This window comes from Lates calcarifer, linkage group LG24 (assembly GCF_001640805.2).
Source record: "Lates calcarifer isolate ASB-BC8 linkage group LG24, TLL_Latcal_v3, whole genome shotgun sequence".
NCBI lineage: Eukaryota > Metazoa > Chordata > Actinopteri > Centropomidae > Lates > Lates calcarifer.
In genome coordinates this window covers 8,883,052-8,905,712 of record NC_066856.1, presented here as the reverse complement: position 1 = coordinate 8,905,712, position 22,661 = coordinate 8,883,052, and the positions used below count along the sequence as shown (strand labels likewise).

Genomic DNA, 22,661 nt, shown 5'->3' with positions numbered 1-22,661 from the left:
AAGACAGATGAGTACCAAGAGAGGGAGAAAAAGACACAGAAAGCCACAGTGAGAGAAAAATATATAAGAAGGCAGAGAGAAGGCAGGTGAAAGAAAGGTATAAAGAGGAAGCAGTGACCCCTGTCTGACTAATCTTTGCTCACACTGTAACAGCACCTTGAACCAGAGCTAATGAACCACATCCACATCTAGCCTCAACTCTCTCTTTTACTCCATCTTGCACACACACACACAAGGCTTTTTTTTTTTTTTTTAAATCACACAAGCATTCACACCTACTCACACACACACCTTCCCTCTGCTATACGCAAAAATACACACTGACACATACAAGCGTGTGATTACCTGAAGTGCCAGTACCCACCCACAACTGTACATTTATCTTTGTATGGACACTAAACCATCAAAACTAAAAGCTTAACCCCCAACCCTTAACCCCCAAACAGAGTCTCTGAAGGTGTGTAAGAAAGTTATGATAGACCAAATCTCCTTTTTTTTTACCAAAATTTCCTTACCTCCAAGGTATAAAACTCAAACTTGTTTTAACACAAGATGCAAGTACACGGAAATACAGAAACACATTCACAGTCCAAATGATTTGCAGTATACACTGTGTGCATACTGATTTTTTTCACATGTACTGAAAGCACACAAGAAAAACTACATATATACACAAATACGCACACATGCAGACACACACTCACTATTGTGGGAATTCTAGTGCTTGTGACAATCCTCCTGAGGTTGTTCCAAGACTGGAGGAGACCAGGCCTGTTTGACATTCCAATTACTGTGCACTTTAACCACTGTTTCTTTCTGGCTGAGTCAGTCCACAGACACACAGATATACAGACATACTGATAGGCATACAGACACACACACACAGAAAAACACAGAAGTTATGTTTTGTGACTGGCTGACTATAGTATATTCCCATTCTGCCTCTGTATTTTTCCTCTGAGTCTTAAAGAGAAAAAGGAGGAATGTTTCTTCAATGGAAGTAGCCCAAAGATTAATTCACTTAATCTTGGCCTGTAAATTGGGTATTCAAGCGGCTTAAGAAACAAATTGAATGCAAAGGCTGAGAGTAATAACAACATTTGTCTTAGCAGCGGCACAATGCCCTTTTCCACAGCACTCTTCCACATGAGCTAGTGGCTAGATTTCCAACATCCATTATGACAGAAGTGGACTCGTGCAAATGCACATGTACGTACATGCACAGTCTGACAAACACACACACACTCAGTCTCTCATACACATATACACACACTATGCTACTACTGTATGTGACAAAAAGGTGGGGAGTGGAAGACATAGAAACGTTGAGTCTCAACTTCACTGAAGCTGTGTATGTGGTTAAGTGAGACAACTGAACAGATGTTGTGCTGTGGTTTTTAATGTGTAATCCCTGGATTCATCATGTTATCCATCAGGCATGTGCAGATCAAAGGGTTAATGTTGCAGAATATAGGTTAAACTCAAAGGAAAGGAGGCAAGCAAAAGCAACAGTTTCATTCTCTGGTGACAATACCCTCAATGCAACTTTATTTAATTCAAGAATTACAGCTTTTCACTAAGATCACTAAGGAACTCTTGGCTGATGACTTTGTAATGTATGCTAATAATTTTTACATGAGCAATAACTAATTAATTTATGTAATTAGCTCAAGGTCTCATTAAATCTTGACTCACTATGTAATGTACTCACCATTACTAAATAATGCATGTATGATTAATCAGTGGTTTCAAAAATTTAGGCTATCATTGATGTCCTGCAAAAACATCACTCCTTCTGCCACATTTGACATTTGTGACAAGTTGATACTTTAATATCTAATATCACACTTATAGCAGGAAAACATGTTTTTCCTCATTTACTAAAACTTTGACATTATTTAAAGACAGTGGTTTATGTGGAGCAATGGCCAAATACTACAGTATCACAGTTAACATCTGTGCGGTTTAGATTATCACATGTTTTTTTATGATCATGCTTACATATTTTTAATGGCATGCACAGTCTGGGGTACCTGTGTTTTTCTTTTATCATTATCCTTTGACTTTTTACTTGGTATGTTACTATGGGTCACTCTTGCTTTCTAGCAGGTCAGTCATGCTAAATTAGCTCAAAGGTCAAATTAATGATCACCAAAATTATTATACTTCCTTAATAAAAGTGCACAAGTTAATTATATGTGCCAGCAGGATGCTGTTTGGACTTGAAGCAAATACAAAGCACAAAATATATGACAAAAACAAATAAACAAACAGTTCTGGAGAACAATTTCAGAAGGGTTTACTGCCTCAACATGGCAGGGGGAACTCAAAGTGAGTGCAGTTCAGTCAACAAACCAGGAAGTTTTAAATACATAATGAACCAAAGACCATTGAGAGGCTCAGCGTTAAAACTGCTGAGAGGCATACAATGCAAAATGTATTGAGGCAATGACGATGTAATTAAAACATGTTGTAAATTTTTTATAAATTCTATAGTTTTTATCAGTAACAATCAAAACTGCTCTAGCATCTCCTCTTTGGTTGCTAGACAAAAAAAAGCCATTTACACTGATGATCGCTCCTGCTTTGGCAGTAGTTCAAGAGCATGTACAAGGGGTATAACACTGCTCTAGTCAGTATGTCTAAACCTTCTCCCGGCTGCTGACAGAGGTGCTACTTTTGACACTGTTGTTTTGACACTGATGGGGTATGGGTCAGGTTCACTTACAGTACACTGCTTTTAACTGCTCTTTCTAACACTTTCTTCACCCTGTTGCAGCTCAATTCTGGCATTCTCCCAAGATCAATCTAAGGCCAGTTGTTGTACCCTAACTACTAGCTCCTACTTAGTGATTTAACAGGTACATTCAAGGCTAAAACAAACAAGATTTCAACCTCATTCTGTACAGTATTTGGAAATCCCTTAGTCTATCTTAAGCTCACAGCAAAAATCAACTGGAAAACTGAACTGGAGTATTTCAGAACCTAAATACAGATTACTCTGTCAAGTTTTCTTACACATATAATCAGCACCAATCTCAAGTCTAGTGTCTCCTCAGCTGATACGGAAAAGATTAAAAATGGACAAACATGGGAATACCTGATGATTACTTTGGAAAAGGTCACAACAATTTTGTCCTAAATTATCCAGTAAAATTGGTTTAGTAATAAATTTGAATCAAGAAACCCATTGCAATTGCCAATCAGGTTGTAAAGTTTCAAAGGTTGGAAAATCACATCATCATCTAAACCTCTCTACATAGTATGCTAATGGGGCAGGTTGCCTGTCTCAAATGGCACTCAGTGGATTTCCAAAGGTCTAGCCCTAAGTTACAGCTCAAGAAGATCTATGCTTAGCAGAGTATTACCTTCTATATATGTTACAACCTTCTTTATTTTTGAAAAAAAGGAACTGAAATAAATTTGTTTACTATTATTCTGATTCTGAGTTTTTAAATTATTTTGATTTATTTATTTTATGTCTTTCTGCATCCCCCCAGACAATTTGTGACCATACTGCTCATACTGGTTCCATAGAGATACTTAAAATGATGATGCTGATGATGATAATGATGATGATGATGTACAGTAAGTGGATTTTAAGTGGATAGTCACACCAATTGTAAAGGTAATTATGAAGGGTATAATACAGTATGATCAATCAAGTTGTAAAAAAAACAAGGTATCTTCAAAGGGAAGTGCAGCATTAGGTGACATAGCCCATTCTCTGACTAATGTAACGGCTGCATAGCTACAGATTATAATAACAACAGTAATATTGAATGACAAGGTGTCAGAGAAAATTCTCGCTCCTGACCATCTTTCCTTGTGCTGTCTCTCCTCATCCTTCTCTCTTTTCTGATAAATGCCGCCTCTTCTCTTGTCTTTCTCTCTTTCTCCCTCTATCCTGCCAGCCCACTCTCCATCTCAGAGACCCTTGTCTAATGAGGTGGACAGATTCTGACAGGTTCTAATGAGAACACATTCCACTAGAATAACTTTCAGATCCTGCATATTTGCACATGCATGCACACACACACATACACACACACACTACATCTCATATTTGTACCTGCAGATGAAGATTTACACAATTAAGCACCTGTACTACAGTCCCCATTATGCATGGGTTGGGTTTTCAATTACTGCGTGTTAAGTTAGTAACATTCAATGAGCAGAGCAGGGTTGTGTGTGTGAGTGTATGTGTCTGAGGACAGCAGAGGACAGAGAAAAAGAGCGGTAGTCTATGTGTGAGCTGCATGGTGTTGGTCTCTGTGTATGAGGGAGAGTGTGTGCATGTTACGTTACTGACATTGTTAAGGGAATTATGCTGCATGACTTGTCACTGTACATTTGTATCACTGTGGCCTTGCTCCCAAGATGAAACATAGATAGCCTCACAGTAGCATTCACTTGCAAGAGAAAAATTTCAATTTTTCAAGGAGACCGATATAGTGAAAGTATAAAGCTTAACGTGAACAGGAAAAAAGAAAACATGGTGGCTATGACAATGTATTTCTTACTATTATATATATATATATATATATATATATGTTATGCCTGAAATCTATGACATTAATAATCAGTGAAAAGCCTCTATGTACTGCAAACATGGGTATGAATGTTTTGGCAATTTATTACTTTGTGCATGTTAGAATATATATTATATTAACTGACAGGTGGTTGGTGAAGGCTTTCAGCTACCTACGGTGTTATATTTTCATCAAGTGTTACCAGGCAAGTTGTCAAGTCAACTTCATATCCATTTATTATGGTCTGCTGTGAAATTAAGCAATTGTGATTCCTTGCTATGAAAATAAAGTGCTTTTGGAAATATAGGTCAAGTATTTTTCTCTCAAAAGCAATGCCATGCAATACAAGTTTTAGTGGGGTAAAATATTCATACATTGATGGGGCAAGCAAAATTTAAGAGCTGTATGAGACCAAAAAAGGAGAATGCAGTGTGGCTGTGTGTGTTTGGCTGCAGTCCATGACGGTCTGGTTGTTGCACAGACATGCACACTCACACTGGCACGCACACACACTCACACATGCACACACACACACACACACACACATACACACACACACACACATAGGTGCTGCTCTGAGAGTTTGCAAGAGCATGCACAAGCAGACGCATCACATTACTCCCTTGAAAAGTGGCTAGTGGGGACTTTTTTTATCAAGTATATTTGTAATCAGGAGTGAAGAGGGAAGGGGACAGATTGTCAGGAGAGAGATTGGGTGGATGAAAAAGGACAAGAAGAAAATACAAGGAAAGAGGAAAGTGATTATGGCCAGATGATAAAACCACTGAGGGAAGCCAAGAAGGGATAGAAAGAATTAGAGATACTTAGGACAAAAAAAGGGCAGGAGGCTAGAGCTATAAAAAAAAACTGAATGAAATGAGAAAAACTGGGGAATCAGTGGACTAAGCGGGAGAAAGTAGGAATAAGTGAAAAAAATCATGAGGCGTTGTTATAGATGAGAAAGTTGAAAGGATGCAAGCAGGACACCAAAGGGTTTTTTGATTGGATCCTTTATTTAAAAAAAGAGTCAAAAAGACAGGTGGAAAGCGCAGTAGCAAGAGCTAGACATAGAATGAAAAAAAGAGGTGGAGGGATTTCAGTGAAAATAGAGGAAGTGCAAAGAAACAATAGATAAAAAAGCAAGAGGAAGAGGGCAATTTGGACAGAGGAGGACAGGGCGGAAGAGAAAAATGGCAGTGCAATTAACAGCTCCACCTTGTTTCCTTGCTCTGACTCACTTGCTTCAATGCACGATAAATCCACTAATGTGGACACACGCACACGCCCAAAACACAGGCTGGTGCACACATATAAATACACTGGGGCCAAACATAGCTAAACACCAAGCATTGATCTGATCTAATCTGACCCAAACCAGTCTGCTTCCTCCAGCCTTAATCCTATTATTACCACCTCCTAATGGGAGCCATCACACATACAAACACACTGCCACACACATGTCCTATCCTTGTGGGGACCTAACATTGACATAGCCCCTAACCTTAACCATCACAACTGAATGCCTATCCCTAAACTTTGCTCTAACCCTGACTCTAACCTAAACCTACTTCTAACAGTAATCCTAAAACCAAGTCTTAACCCTGGGATCCAGCATTTGGCTGTAGGGCCTCAAAAGTATACTAGAATCGCACTCACTCAGTCAACTATAATAATAACAATTATAAATGCTTCAAACTTACCTAAGGAGATCTGTGTTGGCAGCAGGATGCAGCTAAATATCTTCATTTTATTTTACATGGTATGAAATGAATAATATTGAAGAACAGGAAACCCTGCCTTGTCCTGTGTGGCCCTGGAGGTGCAACCAGACTGATGTCTATGTCAAATGGCCTGGCATGCTTAATGAGATGAGAAAAGGCTAATCTGATTCTATATCAGACAAGCTCTAGGGGCATCCCATTTAGCCACCTACAGTGTCACTAACACAGTGACTTAAAGGCACATCCTTTACTTTTCACACACTGGTTCTGGGAATGTTAAAAAATTTAATCCTTTATCCTTAACATAGGGAGTGATAAACAGCAATGGTGCAAAGCAGAGCTGAAGAGTTCAAGGCAGATTAAAGAAAAGATTTGTTGTTTCAAACAAGGTTAAGGTAAACTGAGCCAGATATCTGCACAAACAAAATAATACAAAAATACTTGGACTACAGTGCATCACACATCAATATGTTATATACACTGAGCTGATATTTCTGTCTGAAATTTTCTGTGTGAACCATCTTAATCAGAGAAACATGTTAATTTGAATTGCTAATGAGAAAATGAATGTCCCAATGATTATGAGACATAATGGTAGGTGGTGAGAGACCTCAGACAAGTTACAACAGTAACAAATTTACATATTGTACAGTGACAACTCATTAGAATATGCAGCTGAGGAACAACAAGGACAAAGACAATCTACTTTTCTTCAGTTGTGTGACCATCTGTGGTTGTGTATGCACCTTTGTGAGTTTGTATTTTTCAATGCGGCGTAGGAGAAAATCCCTGGATTACTGCTCAACATACATCATTTGTGGAACTATGCATGCATGAACATATACAGTAAATGAACATGCACACAAATCTATATACAAAAGAACAAAACACATATATAAATCTCTTTACTGCTCTCTCATTCGCTTTACACTGACATTAGTACACATGCCTCAGCATTTTCAGTGTGCACTTGGGAGACTCCACACAGTCGGTGGGTCAACTAGCCCATTGACTTTTAATGTGTGAGTGTGTGTACGCTCTGGTAGGATGGAAATGTTAATCTTTTTTAGTCCATGCCTCAGACCATTGGTCACAATGACATTGTCTGTTCCCCCGGGTGTTTCACATATAGTCCCTGAGGAGGGATAAAGTCAGCACTTCTGGTCCGATTCAACATTCCGTTTGTGTGACTCTCTCTGTCTCTCTCACACACACGCACACACTGCTTGCTTCCCTAAAAATCCTACCCTGATCCTTCTCCACACATATGGATATTTCCCTTGTGTCATATTTTCTCTTACGTTTTGTAATGCAACATATTTTAAAATGCTATGGATAGTGCCCAAAAACATTTATGTTGGATTTTTATTAAAAATGTGGTTTAAAGTGTGCATCGTAGATGCGTATACACAAATACATTTTAGCTCACTATTGATGAGTTCAAGACATAACCTAACATGAAGTTTACAGTGACCTTTTCTTCCTAATTTTGGTTCTTGTGCTATTACTTAAAAATACGTTATGGGGCTTATAATTTTGCAAAATAACCTAAAATTTTGCATAGCATAAATTTATGTGAGAACATTTATATAATATGAAATAATTTAGGTAGACTCTCTAGCTTGAAAAATTCAACAGGTCTGTAGAATTTAAATTTCATTCATGACAAGTCTTTAAATCAGCCTTGCTCAAGCCCACAGGTGAAGTGTCCTTTAACACGACAATGAATGTCCTCTTGCTCCAGGGACACTGGAGGCTAACCCAGTGAGACCTGCCAATTGAGAGCTGCAAGACGACTGAGTATTTCCATAAAGGAAATCAATACAGTTTTATAAATAACGTGTTGCCACTATGACATCTATTCGCTGTGAGGTCGCTTTCATGAGCACTGGCTTTGAAAAAGAAAAACGCACTGTCCATCTCCTGTAACTCTCCCTGTCTCTTTTCGCTTCTGGCAGACGCACTTACAAACGCTGCTTCACACGCACTCGCACACACACAGCACTCCTGGCGTCTCTTCGCCGTTGTCTGTCCTACAGGATGATTAATGAGGCGCATCCCCGGACACATTCATGAAGACCTGGCCATCACCGGGGGAATCAGTCACACTGAACCCTCAGAGTCGGCTCAGTCACCCTCAGCAAGATCGGAATGACACCAAGCCAGGTGTGGATGATTTCAGTAAAATAAAGAGCCAAACATAACAGAGCCTTTTCAAGATGGATAGGACCAATAATTGCACGTTTAGCTTAAAATGTGAGACTGCTGGTAAGTTTCAGAAAATGCCAAGGAAAACGCCACTAGAATGAAATAACTACGATTAATCCTGTACAATATATGCCTACAGTAAACACCCCGAATCCCTGGGAATCTGTCATTGAGGATATTGCGGTACTATAGTGATGTACTGCAAAAATGTGCAACGTCAGGAAATGTGTACACAAACTCTCAGCACTAAAATTACAGGTTGTAACTAGTTAACAGCCAAAACAGGATAATCCCCTGGTTTAATCTATAAAGAATGGGGCTTGAACCACGCAATAAAATCCATCCTCAGTATTTCAGGTATGGTCACCTTTGAACTACAGAAGTTGCCTCCAAGTTTTTCAGTGACTGTTGGCTAAATAATTGTTGGCTAAAATGAGCCCAGACCTGGCACTTATGGAGAAACTCATCAAAATTCAAATTGCATGAACAGACTACACATGCAAAATAGGCTGAAATTAAATAAATCTTCAATTTGCTTCTGGGTCACTGACAGGTAAGACTCAGCTTCCACAGAGTCCACTACACCAAAACCCCCTGAAAATCTGGAGATTCAACAAAACCTCTGCATTTGGATTCCTGAGGGGGCAAATGCAGTGCAATGGTCTGAAAACAGATGCAACGTTCTTATATAACGCTAATCCAAAAAATCCCTCAAGAGCTGTAAAAAAGAAATGGCCTAACATTTGTGAAATGGTGTCAAACTTTTCGTCTCTCAAATACACTCTGCCCCAGGATTGAGACTGCACAAAAACAGCAAAGCACAACTGGCACAACTGAAATGTCATTCAGTAATCCAGCACTTTCTGAAGGCACTGAAATCCCGTGATCAGAACCACCCAACGGGCAGAAAATCCCGGGCGCTAAAATCAATGAACCTAAGATCCTGAAGAGTTTACACGTGTAGGTCTACTCAGAAGGTAAGCCCGCTCCCTTTCCCTTACTCCCCTTTCCCTTTTGCCGCCTGGCTCTCAAGCTCTGGAGAACCCCGGCTGGCACTACCGTGGGGATACCTGCAGCCCCGCCGGTAAAAGCACCGTCTCTGCCTCTATACTGCTCTGCTCCAGAGGCAGGCTCACTCTGCTTCCCATCCGTATTCAGTCTCACCCGCTCAGCGCTTTGTGACACGTCCAAAAATATAAAATAACAACTTACGGGTTGTTGGCAAAGCTCCGCGCACACCGTTTACATGGCAGAAAATCCACAAAGCGACCGGCAATAACAACGTCAATCCCTGGGCAGGACGGTGCCAGTGCATCTTCACGGCCGGTGTGGACGCAGCAGAACGGGAGAGGGAGAGAAAACACTCAGAGGAAAAAAAACAGCCGGGTGATGGTAACGCCAGTCGGTCCGTCAGACTCGCTTCGCAGTTGAGGACTGGCAGAGGAGCCTGGCTGCACGGACTCTCTCTCTCTCTCGCTCTCTCTATCGCTCCCCCTCTCTCTCTCCCTCTCTTGTATCTCTTTATGTATGTCTCTCTGACTCCCTCTCTCTCTAATAAAGAGATGATGTAAGGATCGCGCCGTCAAACAGGCTGGCCTGTACTTTCTCTCTGCAGCTATCTCGCCTCCTTATTTAGCGAATCCTGACTAAGACAAAAAACAACAACAACAGCCGTGTCTCCACCTGCACAAGACGAGACGACTGGGTGCATCTGTATGGTACAGTATCAGCCCCAGTAGTTCAAGGAGGCATGACTGAGCGCAGCTCAAATCCACTGAACTGATTTCTCCTCTCCAGCGCTCCGGTGCGCTGTCCGTGGCGCTGAACTTATCTCAGTCTTTCTGCCTCTCCCCCTCTCTAAATGTCTTTCCGTTTCTTATAGCCAGACAGTGCCCCCCTTCTTCTCTAGGTGGTGGTAGCCTTGCACTCGGTGCACCCTTCTCCTTTCCTCATACCAAAAGCTCTAAACCTACGGTCACTCTCTATATCTTGATGTATCTCTTTCTTGTCTTTTGGGTAATCGCAGTTGCAACGATTCACTGATAAACAGTACTAAACATTTGTGGTATGCAGCTGTTACTCTCAGCCTGGTTTTACTAGGAAAAAGATGACAGAGACTAAATCAAACACAAGGTGTGAGTAAGTTCAGAACACTGTTAATTTAGAAATGATCTCAGCTTGTTCTGACCTGTTACAGGGCTGCAGATATGTTTTAGGTTTGTTGTATAATGTAGACAAAAATACCCCATAATGACAAGTAATGATTTTTTAAAGTGTTTTCATAGGTTTCTAGACATTTATTGAAAAAGTATATAAAAAGTAAAGAGACATCTGTCAGTGATTTGGCATTTTAACTCCTCTTGGATATATCTGTATTAACTTGGCACATCTCAGTTTTATTGCCTCCAGATATCACAAGCTTGGATTAGAGGTTTGGGGAGCATATTTGCAGTACAACAGATATTTTCAAGTAATTTCCTAACTTTTCAAGAGTTCAGGGCTGGATTTGGCTCAGCCAGTGGCTTTTACACTCTGACATTACACTTGTATTTAGCTCTGGAAATCTAGGGTCTGACTCTGCTGAAAGGAATTCCTTAAGTATTGAGCTATATGTGACTACTTCCATTTCTGCTATCATTAAACAATGGTGAGTTGCACTATGGGGAGATGTCCTGCAGAAATTAATCTAAACTGTAGTTCTCTCAGACTGAACTTTGGGTCAAAACTACTCCGCTAGTCTTCTAGTCATTTTGGTCACTTTGTATGGATGAGCAGCTCTACAGGACTTTGGTCCAAATGTTTAGACTGTATGTAAGTGAAAGCGACAGATGAGTCCAAAGAACTTAAACTTGATTTCTACTTTTCCCCCCACCCCTGTATATTACTTAATTCTGCCTCCAGTCTGTGGAGACGGTTCCAGTGGTTTGATGGTGATGTTTTTGCTATATGAACAAGAAGGAAAATCTAGAAATATGCCCCAGAAGCTGGTGAAAGAACATGTTTTCATAATGACAAATTGCCTTCCATATCTGGCTGTCTGCATTTGTCACTATCATGTCTAAGTCATTGTCATCTGTCCAGAACATAATGTGTGATTATCATTACTACTGGGAACATTTTTCTAAAGGAAGAAAAGGATGAAAATGGAAAATTCACAACAGAAAGCTCCATCAGTGGTAATGTCTAATTTATTTCTCGAAATGAGGGACTGACTATGACAGCCAGCATGGCATCATGAATGCAGGGCCATGGGTTAAAACATTTTATGGGATTATCAGTCACTACTGTACAAACAGAAACATTAATGTATTTCATTGGGGATCTGGAGTATACAATATTTACTACAGTCATTGTGTTCTTATCATATAATTAGTTTAAAATGCAAGAGATGGAGGATAATAATGCTATTGATTACTTAAGTGTTGGTGATCCCTTTGAGTATATGATTTCACATTGCTCAAAAGAAATAGCATAAATGCATGTTAATCAAGTTATTTAAAATGAACTACAATGGCTGTAATGGCGATGTCTTCTGTGTTAAAAGTACATAGGCTCTGAAACTACTAAGTAACTGATGTGCATCTCCTGAAAGGCGTACCAGAAAACATGATTTTCTTGAAACTGTAGACAGTTTAGATTTATCTGTTATAATACATAAAATAAGTGTATCAATAGGTGATGAGAACTATGGGCCTAAGCAACAAATTCACAAAAACACTGGTTAAAAGTAAAGACAGATTTGAAATGACAATTAGATGTGACATTTTCATTCATTTCATTTCAAATGCAGAGGGCCCTCTGGTGATGCTTACACACAAGGTAGAAACAGACACAAACCTTACATAGCACAGCTGGCATTTGATCATTAAAAGATTTAGCAAAAGGAACCAGCATTATCTCAAATTCGATCTTATCAAAATGTTTACCATTACCATTAGATTGCAAGTTGGCTCATTCACATGGTAGCTAAAGGTAAAAATAATCTTTTCCCTAAGATAAAACAATATAACAATTACTCTTAACCCAGGGTTTTTTTTTTAGCAGAACATTCAGTGTCACTCATAAAGTCAACTCTGAGGTTTCCAAAACTGCATGCCATATCCTAACCCTTCCTGCTCTTTTTGCCCCAGTGAAATAGCAGTGAGGTCACACAGTAAGGAGGCAAGTGTGACAGGCCCTCCTGTGCACATTCAGCACACTGAGTGGCTAGCAAGTAGAATCTTATAGCAAAGTCCTTCTAGGCAAGTCTCACCACCCAGCAGCCTCCTTGGCAATGTCCTTCGCCAATTATTTCAGGCTAACAGAACCAGGCTCCTATTTAAATGAATGGGCCATGACTTCACTTTAAATGGTCACCAGGACATAAAAACTGCATGTGTAGAAGCACCAGTTACATCTGTTAAAATTGCTCAAAAAGCTAGGTAGCTTTGTCCCAAAATAAGGTTTAAAGTGTCTTTTTTTCTACAGGTTAAACACGGTTCCCAAACTCTTTTATGGCTCAATCCAGTGCTGTGATGTACCACAATCAGTTTATCCCATCACAGCACAGTTGGTTATTTAGAGAGGTGGGATCATACAACAATATCTTTGGCATCACATAGATTCTCCAAGTGGTTTGTCTCCTCCCTGCATAAGAGAAGTTAGAGAATGACTTGGGAGATAGAAGCATTTCCTCTTTCAAAATGACATGGCCAATCAACTGCCATCCATAGAGCCAAAATATCAAGTATACTTCTTTATATCATTATCTTCTCTCTCCCTTTTCCTCTTTCTTTCTGTTGTCTGTTTCTGTCAATTTCCCTGTGTCTCCCTCTCCCTCCTCTGCATGTTTATTGCTCCATTCACCCCTTCACCATGCCTTTTGCTGTATGACAGTGCTCTTTCTCCACAAGGACTGCAAATGGGTTTGTCAATATGTCATGCATGGTAATTTACAGCCATCATTCATCTCATAAAAATAACAGCTGATGACTGATGGCCCATAGATTTTGAACAAAAAAGTTGATGACAGCAGTGATGAATCTCCGGAGGAAGGCTGTTTTGTTAAGTAAAATGCTCATGAGGAGAGAGCAATTTTCCACAGATAGCTGCTACCCTGGCAGCCTCACTGCTATCATCTACCCACTGTAGCACAGAGAAAATAAGGCTCTGAGGTCATGTTCATGACATGACCTCAATCTTGTGGGATCATCAGAAAAGATGCCACTTTTACCTCTCATAAACAATATGAGGAAATGTGTTAAACTATTCTCTTAAGTTTTGCTAGAGTTTTTCAAAAGATACTTTAAACAAGCATTAGATAAGAATCTGTGGTCTGTTTTATGAGGGGAAATTACTGTGATGATAACATGCATTATTATATGTTCTGACTCAGCACAATAGACTCTCAATAAAGTTAAAACACTAGAGTGTATTTAATATACACTGGAGAGAGAAAAGATTGGATAAACAGTGTAAGTGGTCTAAGGTGAAGAAGGAATTCTTTGCTGAAATACCCAATACAATTCAAGGGTTGGAGAATGATGCGACCAAATTGCTACCCCAGGGAGGAATTCAGGAGTGGTCTATAGAGTGATTCACTGGTGGAAAAAGTAAGACAAGGGAACACAAGAATCCCTCCTCCACAATTTCATCAACACCTATTATTAAGTTACTCTGGCAAACTGAAGTACTGAATAGGATCAAACTTCCTTTTCTACTCAATCCACAAACTAAAATGTAAGTTTCTTATGTATGACATGACCTTCTACTTTTCTGAAGACAAATGAGCAAATGTGACACCCCCCCACACACACACACACACACCACACAACACACACACATTTCCTGGCAGAACATTAACAATAAACTGCACACACCAAACCCTGCTATGTTTAAATCACAGGGAATGGCGCATAGTCAGCTCAAATGATGCAAACATAGCTCTCCTACAGGAAAAAAAAGCCTTCTATAGGTCAGAGAAAGCTCACACATAAAATTTTAAATAAGTCTAGCAATAACTCAAAGGCTCCAGAGTAAGCAGATGTGGGGTTATTTTTAAAATAGTGGTTCAGGTTTTTAACAGTTTATGCTTACAATATGTCACAAATAACACCACTACATGATAACTACTGTATGTACTGTATTCACTGGATGGGATTACAACTGTCATATTTGTCATATTTCATGTATATTAAGTCACAAACTATGACATCTGAAGCGTTTCATTAACACCATACCATGTAATTTCAATGTTTTCTTTAACTTTAAACACTCTGTTATACCACTTAACACTAAACATAGCTCACATTTCCAATGCAATGGTAAATGTAAAAAGTTTTAATTGTTTTACCCTGGTCTCTAATAGTTAAATGATTACTGAATCTATTTTATGCTCACACTTACCTTTACACTCACTACATACACCATGCAACCTGATGCAGTGGCGTCATTATGTGATTTAGTGGTTGGGTGAGAATTGCAAGGCTTTCACATCCTGTTTTTGTGAAATTATTTTTTAAATCAGTTTCCCTGCTGGCTAACCACGTCCTTACCTTATTAGATGAGCTCATCCAGTTACCAAGATGTAGAGCTGCTATCTTGATGAAGTCACACTGTACACAATGTTGCTGTTGATTGGATGTCTGCAGACTTTAGGGCAGTAGTAGTATGTGAACATACTACCTTATTCCTTGACCTGCAGATAAAGTTAGCAGTTACTTATTTTAATAGGTATATTAAAATTGAAACTGTCCCTTTTCAAGGAACACCAGTACACCTGCTAATTATCCAATCCATCAATCCCATGGCAGACATGCAATGCCTAAAGTCTTGCAGATACAGGTCAGGAACTTAAGTCGATGTTCACAGCAAACAACAGAATGGAACAGAAATGTGATCTCAGTGGCTTTGACCATGGCATGATTGTTAGTGTTAGACAGGCTGGTTTGAGTATTTCTGAGACTGCTAATCTCCTGGGATTTTCATGCACAACAGTCTCTAGAGTTTACTCAGACAGGTCGAAGAAACATAAACATCTAGTGAACGGCAGTTCTGCAAACAGAAATGCCTTGTTGATGAGAAGTCAGAGCAGAATGGCCAGATTGGTGTGAGCTGATAGAAAGGCTAAGGTAACTCAAATAACTACACCTTATATACGTGGTGAGCAGAAAAGCATCTCAGAATGCACAACATGTCAAACCTTGAGGTAGGTGGGCAACAACAGCAGAAGACCACGGTGGGTTCAGTGTACTTCAGTGGCATCCCCAGTCAGCAGATCTGAATCCAATACATCACCTGAAGACCAGAAGATTGGCAGCATGAATGTGCAGCTGACAAATCTGCAGAAATTATGTGATGCACTTGTGTTAACATGGACCAGAATCTCAAAGGAATGTTTCCAACATCTTGTGGAATTCATGCTACACAGAACTAAGGTTGTTTTGAGAGCAGATGTTAGCCCTTGTATATATTAGTATGGTGTGGTAAGGTAAATGTATTTTCCTCTCAATTTAAGATTGTTACTGTGGAAAAAAATTAAAATAGCCTCATAATAATTTAACTGATTACGGTAGTAGTAACTACTGAAGCAAATAATACTAACATTTGTTTGTTTTCATTGAGAAATAACATGTCATTTTTCCAACACAACAAAGAAATCTCCACATAAACACAATTTGCAATCCTGTCAATTATACATCATGTGTTATTAACACAAATGTCACACCCATATGTGTTTGCTCATCTCTCTGGCAATAATGCCAGCTAAACAGAAAAAGAACAATGAGTGATTCTTATCAGCTCTGTAATCCATGACAATTAGAAGGTAGTCTGTACTGACAGACGTTCATTTACTGTGGTGGGTCTCTCTGAAAGCAGTATCTGCAGTATCTAAAAAGAGTGATGTTGTCACTGTCAAGCCATAGTTACACACAGCAGATCTGCTGATTAAAATATGTACATACCAGCGCTAGACTGTTGCAAAATAACCACAGAAACATCAACGACACATCATTATGTGTACAGTAAACTTGTCATTTTGATTATTGTAAACTTTCTGCAAATCAACATGCAAGTTGGATACAGACACATTGAAACAGTTACACAGTCACATGAAATATTGTAGTTCAATTAAAACTCTTTCCTCTATTAAATCTCTCAGAAGTATCGATTCCTTCCCCCACCCTCAGTGTCCCCAAAACAAAACATCCAGGTAACCAGGGCAACGGCAATCTTTTAACAAGTATGACAAAGTATGACACCTGAAGCTCTGTATTTTTGATTTTAAATATAAGGAGCGCCACAATCACCAACGTGATATGATAGAAACTGTTCTTTGTAGTGTTTCCAAAAACAAAAAAGTGTTATTTTTACAATCCTAATTTATTTGTGTATCATACCAAGATCACATTTATGTCTCAATATAGAGATGAAGCAGGCAATGTCCCAGACAACAAGTTTCCTCTGTGAAAAGCTCTCTATGGGGTTCCCAAACTGTAAGTACATCATGATGGGGAGAGTACTGTGTTTAGAGGGGATGAGTAGAATGTAACTGGCTGTCTAAGCCCCCTTTATAATGTAAGATAATGTACTCTTGCTGATCCCACCCCATTCCTAACAGATGTGCCAGGTGTATCTGGCCACTAAAACAATAAAATGTGTGCTTGGCACTAAACTTGATTTTTATCAAACTCACAAAAATATCAGTAGAGTTTGTTCATTTTTGGCCAGCACTAGTAAAAGCCCATTATTCAATTCGGCATAAATAAACCGGGCCAGTTATTGGTGACAGCAAAACAAGGCTTTCCTGAGGCACTGAGGCTTCGCAGCCAATTGAATCACTAAGAGATTCATCACTTGAAGCCTCATTTAACACAGTGTTCATTCATGACACCTACTTGTAAAAACAATTAAGAGAAGGCAAATCATAAACAGTCATGTGCTCTTGGTGATGTTTTGCAGCATTTGTCATAAATTTTAGTTATTATTATTAGCCAATATTTGCAAGATTAGTTGCATGGCTTCATAGATGTATAGAGAGGCAGACACAGTGGAAGACATAAATAAATAGGGGTTCATTTAAATAGATAAGTCTTAAGCCTTCATACAAAGCAGAAACTGTCTCGACACACACTTCTGCCCCTCTGTGACATACATAACATCACCACCTATATCTCACTCAGGTTACATAGTCAGTGCAACACTTATCTTGTATATTTTGGCAAACAGAAAAAAATAAGGAAAACTTCAGCTTCAAACTATATGACCTTGAAGATAATCTGATATTCATGTGCTGTTAGCTGCAGCATCTGGCTGAACTGTCAGATACTGGCTCGTTATTTGCATAAAACATTACTAGACAGTCAAGTTTCCCACAGCACGGCATTTTGATTTGTCATATCAGAAAAAGCAGAAGTCAAAGGTGAAATTGTCAGTCAGACTTTGAAGGGAACGGAGTGGTGAGTGAAAGAGAAAATGTGTGTGTGTTGTGTGGAAGGTCCAAAAGCTGGGAGCCCACTATAGTTCAGGAGTCCAGCAGCTGTTGGGCATCACGACTTGGTTTCTAGGAGTTAGGGGCAGAATTATGTTTAGGTTAGGGTAAAGCATTGGGTTGTGATGGTTAAGGTTAGGGTAAGTGGCTAGGGAATGCATTACGTCAAAGACAGGACCCCACAAAGATACGTGTACAAGTGTGTGTGTGTGTGTGAGAGAGAGAGAGAGAGAGAGAGAGAGAGAGAGAGAGAGAGAGCTCAGGACAAAAGCTAGCACTACGGAGGTTGGCTTCTAGCCAAGTGCTACAAACGTTTTCTCTTGCCTTGGACAAACACACAACATGTGACGTGCTACCAATAATACTGTTATGCAAGCGTTGTTGGAGTTACATACAATGTCATGGTGCTCACCTTGAATCTGCGTCTTCTCAGACCACTTTCTCTGCTTCTTTAGCGTCTGTTGTCCGTTTACTGGGAGGTGTGCGCGCACTTATACGCACGCGCGCGCAGTTTGTCTTCTTTTGTTTCTTGTGGTTAGCCGATTAGGCTCCGTACAACGATGCCGCCTCCACACGGCAGAGTGTACTAATTAAACAGGGCGGAGGGTACAGGTGTACCCAATCACATTATATACTGTATATTTTACCGGAGCTCTAACTGCCACACCTGAAAGCTGCTAATCAGCGTGATTAGTTACACCTGTGTTTGACAAGTTTAAATGTCTGCCACAGGAAAGACAGTTAACTAGACCTGCTAACATTAACACTTTATCACGTGTTGACTGAGTAAAACATTATGTTACCCAACTCCATAATAATTTAGGCTCTTTAAACATTAATAGCCCTACTACTCAGTGGTACATGACGTACATAGTGGTACCGAAGCCTGATTTTTATTTTTATTTATTTATTTATTTATTTTTTAGCACTAGCTTTAACAAAGTAGCACTGTCAGTGCTCTGGAGTTCTTGGCAGATTAGCATTAGTTTCTTCATCTGACTTCTGACACCACTGTATTGTGCTTTATTTTCCTGTTCCACGCCTACAAAATAATGATGTAACAAAATGGCACTTATTTTTACTGTGATGCATTTCAAAATGTGGTCAAACTACAACCCCTTCCCTACTTAGCAGATGTGTAATTAAAGTGCTGTATTGAACTACAATGGAAGTAATAAACTATGGGGGGGAAACAATTCTTTGTTAGAAAAAAATAGGAACCTTATCCACAAGATTGTGGTTCTCATTAACTCCAACTAGCTGCTCGCCCCAACACTCGCAAGTATTTTCATATTATCTAAAACACCTTCTAAGTTAGAGTTTCTTTCAGATTATACAGTATTATATATCAGGGAAGCAGGAACCAGAGATTCTGCTCACAGCTGACATTAAGAACAAAAACAAACATAAAAGAGCTAGACATGATTTGGAAATGTCAGCGACACTTAGCTCTATCACTGTTGCAAGCCCTGTAATAAATGTGACATTCAGATCAGTCACTTCATATCTTAAATTTATCACAATTAACAAGTATGAGCCCACTGTAGAGAGAGATGCTTTCTCCAGCTCAGGTACAGAAGTCTCCGTATCTTAGTTTGTGTTGCTTTTCCCTTACATTTGTGCTACATTTCCAGAGTGACTGTACAATCCCCAGAGAAGTAACATGAACTGTCTGCATTCATCTGCGTGATATGGCCTACATACAGTATGTGGACTGAAACAGTGATAAAACAATAAAAGTAGTGAGAGCAAGACAGTGCAAGTTTTTAAGTCTGTGAGAAATGGAAACCAGTAGTTGTGGCAGCACTCTATCCTTGGATTGCTGAATTCTAACACGTAACAAGTAAAACAACAAATAAAAATTTCATCTCTATCGCTCCCAACTTACTACACTTGCTGTGTACTGCATATCTGTCTTTCATTCGCACTGTACACGCACAGAGAAAGAAGGTAGAATGCTGCTACATTCCACTGCCGAAAGAAGCACAGTGGAATTGACTTATGTTAATTAATGACCTTTGGTGTCAATCGTTCCAGGGATTATTTGCATATTCTCAAAATAGCGCTAGAAGTAAGAAAATCAACATCCGCACTTCTCTGAAACTCTGGCTCTCTCTTGCTTCTCTCCCTTCATACAAATCATAGCATTGCAATACAAATCACTGTGCATGTAATACAAATCACTGTAACTTATGCAGTATGTTGATTTGCATGAGCAAATTTGCTTCGTCATCCCTGTCTTGGTACATTTGTTGTCTTCCTTTGTGCAGCAAAATAAAGGGGATTATGAACCAAAGTGTTCACTGTTTGAAAGAAAAGACATGATTTTTAATTTTTTAATTTTTCAGGAATTTCTGTCTTCCCATGCACATTTCTCTGTCATGCACATACTTATTCACCAAGCCTATGGTGTTCATGCCTATTCCCACAAATACAACAGTATTTTAGTGTCTTGCATAGGGGAGTGTCAGTTGTGATTGACTGTAGCAGTCAAATGTGGCCTTGCAATAGGACAGCATCACCACCCTTTTAATTAAACACAAAAAAGTTTTATGGATCAGTATCAGGCAAAGCAATGTATCTAAGCAAAAATGCAAAAATCACCTTTTACCCATGGAAGAAATGGGTGTCTTATCTGTAAAAACTGTACTTCAGTTTTATTGATTAGAGTCACTGATATTATGCAGAGGAAATAAAATGTCCCTGTATTGCAACCAAACCAATAAACTTTATTGTCTACATCCATAACTATACATATTATTAAGGATGGAGTCCCCTTCCATTCTCAGCTGTGTTTGGAAAATTTCTTAAAAAGCCACTGGTTTCAACCTGCAATACCCACCCCCAAAATTAACAAGAGATCCTATCAGTGCCCATGCATTGTCTGTTATCTGATGTCAGGACCTTCTTATCCCTTATAGAAAATCCAGTTGCAAAGATCGTCGAGGTCTGTCATTGCCTTATATGAGTTTCTCGAGAAATATAGTAATAAAAGAAAATGTGGATCCACAAGTGAAATGAAAAAGAAAATAGACAAAAGAAACTGAAAGTTGCTGATGTTGCATTTCTCTGGATAAATCCAAACCCTAGTTCAATGGCCGCTTAGGTCAGACAAGTTCCCTTTCTCTTGGAAGACAAGAGACAGACACAATCTGCACTTACAAGGAAGGGTGGTCTTTTAATAATGTCGCAGCATAATTGGTTTCTGAAACATTTCATGGCCTTAATTAACTAAATGAGCCTAAAGGAATCAGCAAGGGGCAAGGGGAAGAGAGGAAGAAGGGAAAAGAGAGAGGGAGAGCAAGGAATAATACAACCGATAGAGATCAGATACCTTATCTCTTCAGTTCACAAGTCTGCTATTCATTCCCGGTCCTCTTCTCCACCCTTCACCCACACTCTCAATAGGTTTCCTTCTCTCAACTCAAATTAATCTACTTCACATTCACAGGCTGTCTTCAGCACACCCTGGGTAAAAATTTTCAGCCAACTATGGGGTGAGTTTTTTTTATTTTATATGCCTCTCACATATTTTACTGTAGCCTCAGTGCTACAATGTAACATGTGGAGAGGATAACATTTTTCATGTCTCAAATGGATTGCCAGTTCGAACCGGAGTTTTTCACTCAGGGGCTGATTTGTGCATTTGTTCAACCCAGTCTCCTACAAATGTTATTTATATGCAACTATTCTAGAGTAGTGATTTCATTTGTGGCAGACATTTTTAGTGAAAGAAACACAGATTACCAGGATGATTTCATAGTTTTTATAAACAAGCATAAAAATCTATGCAATCAGAATAATTTCAACAACACCATGCTACAATCACAAATAAATATGCACATAGGTACTAAACACAACACAAATGTCTTGCTAGTCTCACATCAACACAGTTGTCATTTCCCTGTCAAGTGTCCACAAATAGCAAATGCTCTTGTGCCAATCTGAGCACCCATGTCCCTGTTGGTCTTAAATGAGGTGTGGTCACACATATTTTTGACACATTGCTAGACATATAGAGAATTGACTGTGCAAATGACCAACAAAAACCTGGTCTGAAATCAATGGGGCTAGTATTTCACTATTGTAATATATGCCTACGTAGGTGGATGCTACGATGCTCATACACACTGACGTGACAGGATAAACATGCAAAAGATTAAAAACAAAAGAGCATGCTGTGTGTTGCTTAATATTTGTCATGTGTCATGGGCATCTCTTGGACATAAACTGAGGACACACTACAGGACTTTAAAAGGCATGATGCTGAACTGCATGCACCAATGCCAGTGAGCTCAAATTCGCCAGCAGCAGCACAGGTGAGGAGAGATCAGCTGGCAGAAGAAGCTGGCAAATCTACGATTATGTTAGCAATCTGCCAAAGTACGAACGCACCTGGCTTTTCAAGGAAATGGGAGATGGCACTCTGATTGGTTGATTGCATGCTACGCCCAAAACACACTGATGATTAATTTAGAGACTAAGTACAACACTTTTGAACCAAGTTGCAACCGTGGATTTGGACAAGCACCCTGAATGTACTTGCTCCATGCACATTAATCCATTCACCTATAAATAGAGCCCATAGTGATTAAATACTAACCTACATTTAATCACCACACTTCCACTGCTGCACACAGATGTTTTAGGATTAACCAAGTCAAAAATAACTGCTGAGAACATTATGGGACTTTCCCCAAGAAAATAATTACCAGTGTAAAACTGCTGCAT

General features: G+C 39.4%; 1 protein-coding gene and 1 long non-coding RNA gene across 2 annotated transcripts in view; both read right to left on the bottom strand.

Moving 5' to 3' along the window:
* Positions 1-10,301, bottom strand: part of cntnap2a (contactin associated protein 2a) — a 302,841-nt gene extending 292,540 nt beyond the window's left edge. Inside the window, 1 exon segment of the mRNA XM_018701983.2 lies at positions 9,674-10,301. Coding sequence (XP_018557499.1) covers positions 9,674-9,776 — 103 coding nt within the window. The 5' untranslated portion in view covers positions 9,777-10,301.
* A 4,674-nt stretch (positions 10,302-14,975) lies between these two features.
* Positions 14,976-18,567, bottom strand: LOC108900768 (uncharacterized). Its single transcript, XR_001963790.2, has 3 exons — positions 18,343-18,567; positions 15,642-15,736; positions 14,976-15,137 (listed from the first exon to the last, which is right to left on the bottom strand). It is a non-coding gene; the product is annotated as an uncharacterized LOC108900768 (long non-coding RNA).
* Positions 18,568-22,661: the final 4,094 nt, after the last annotated feature.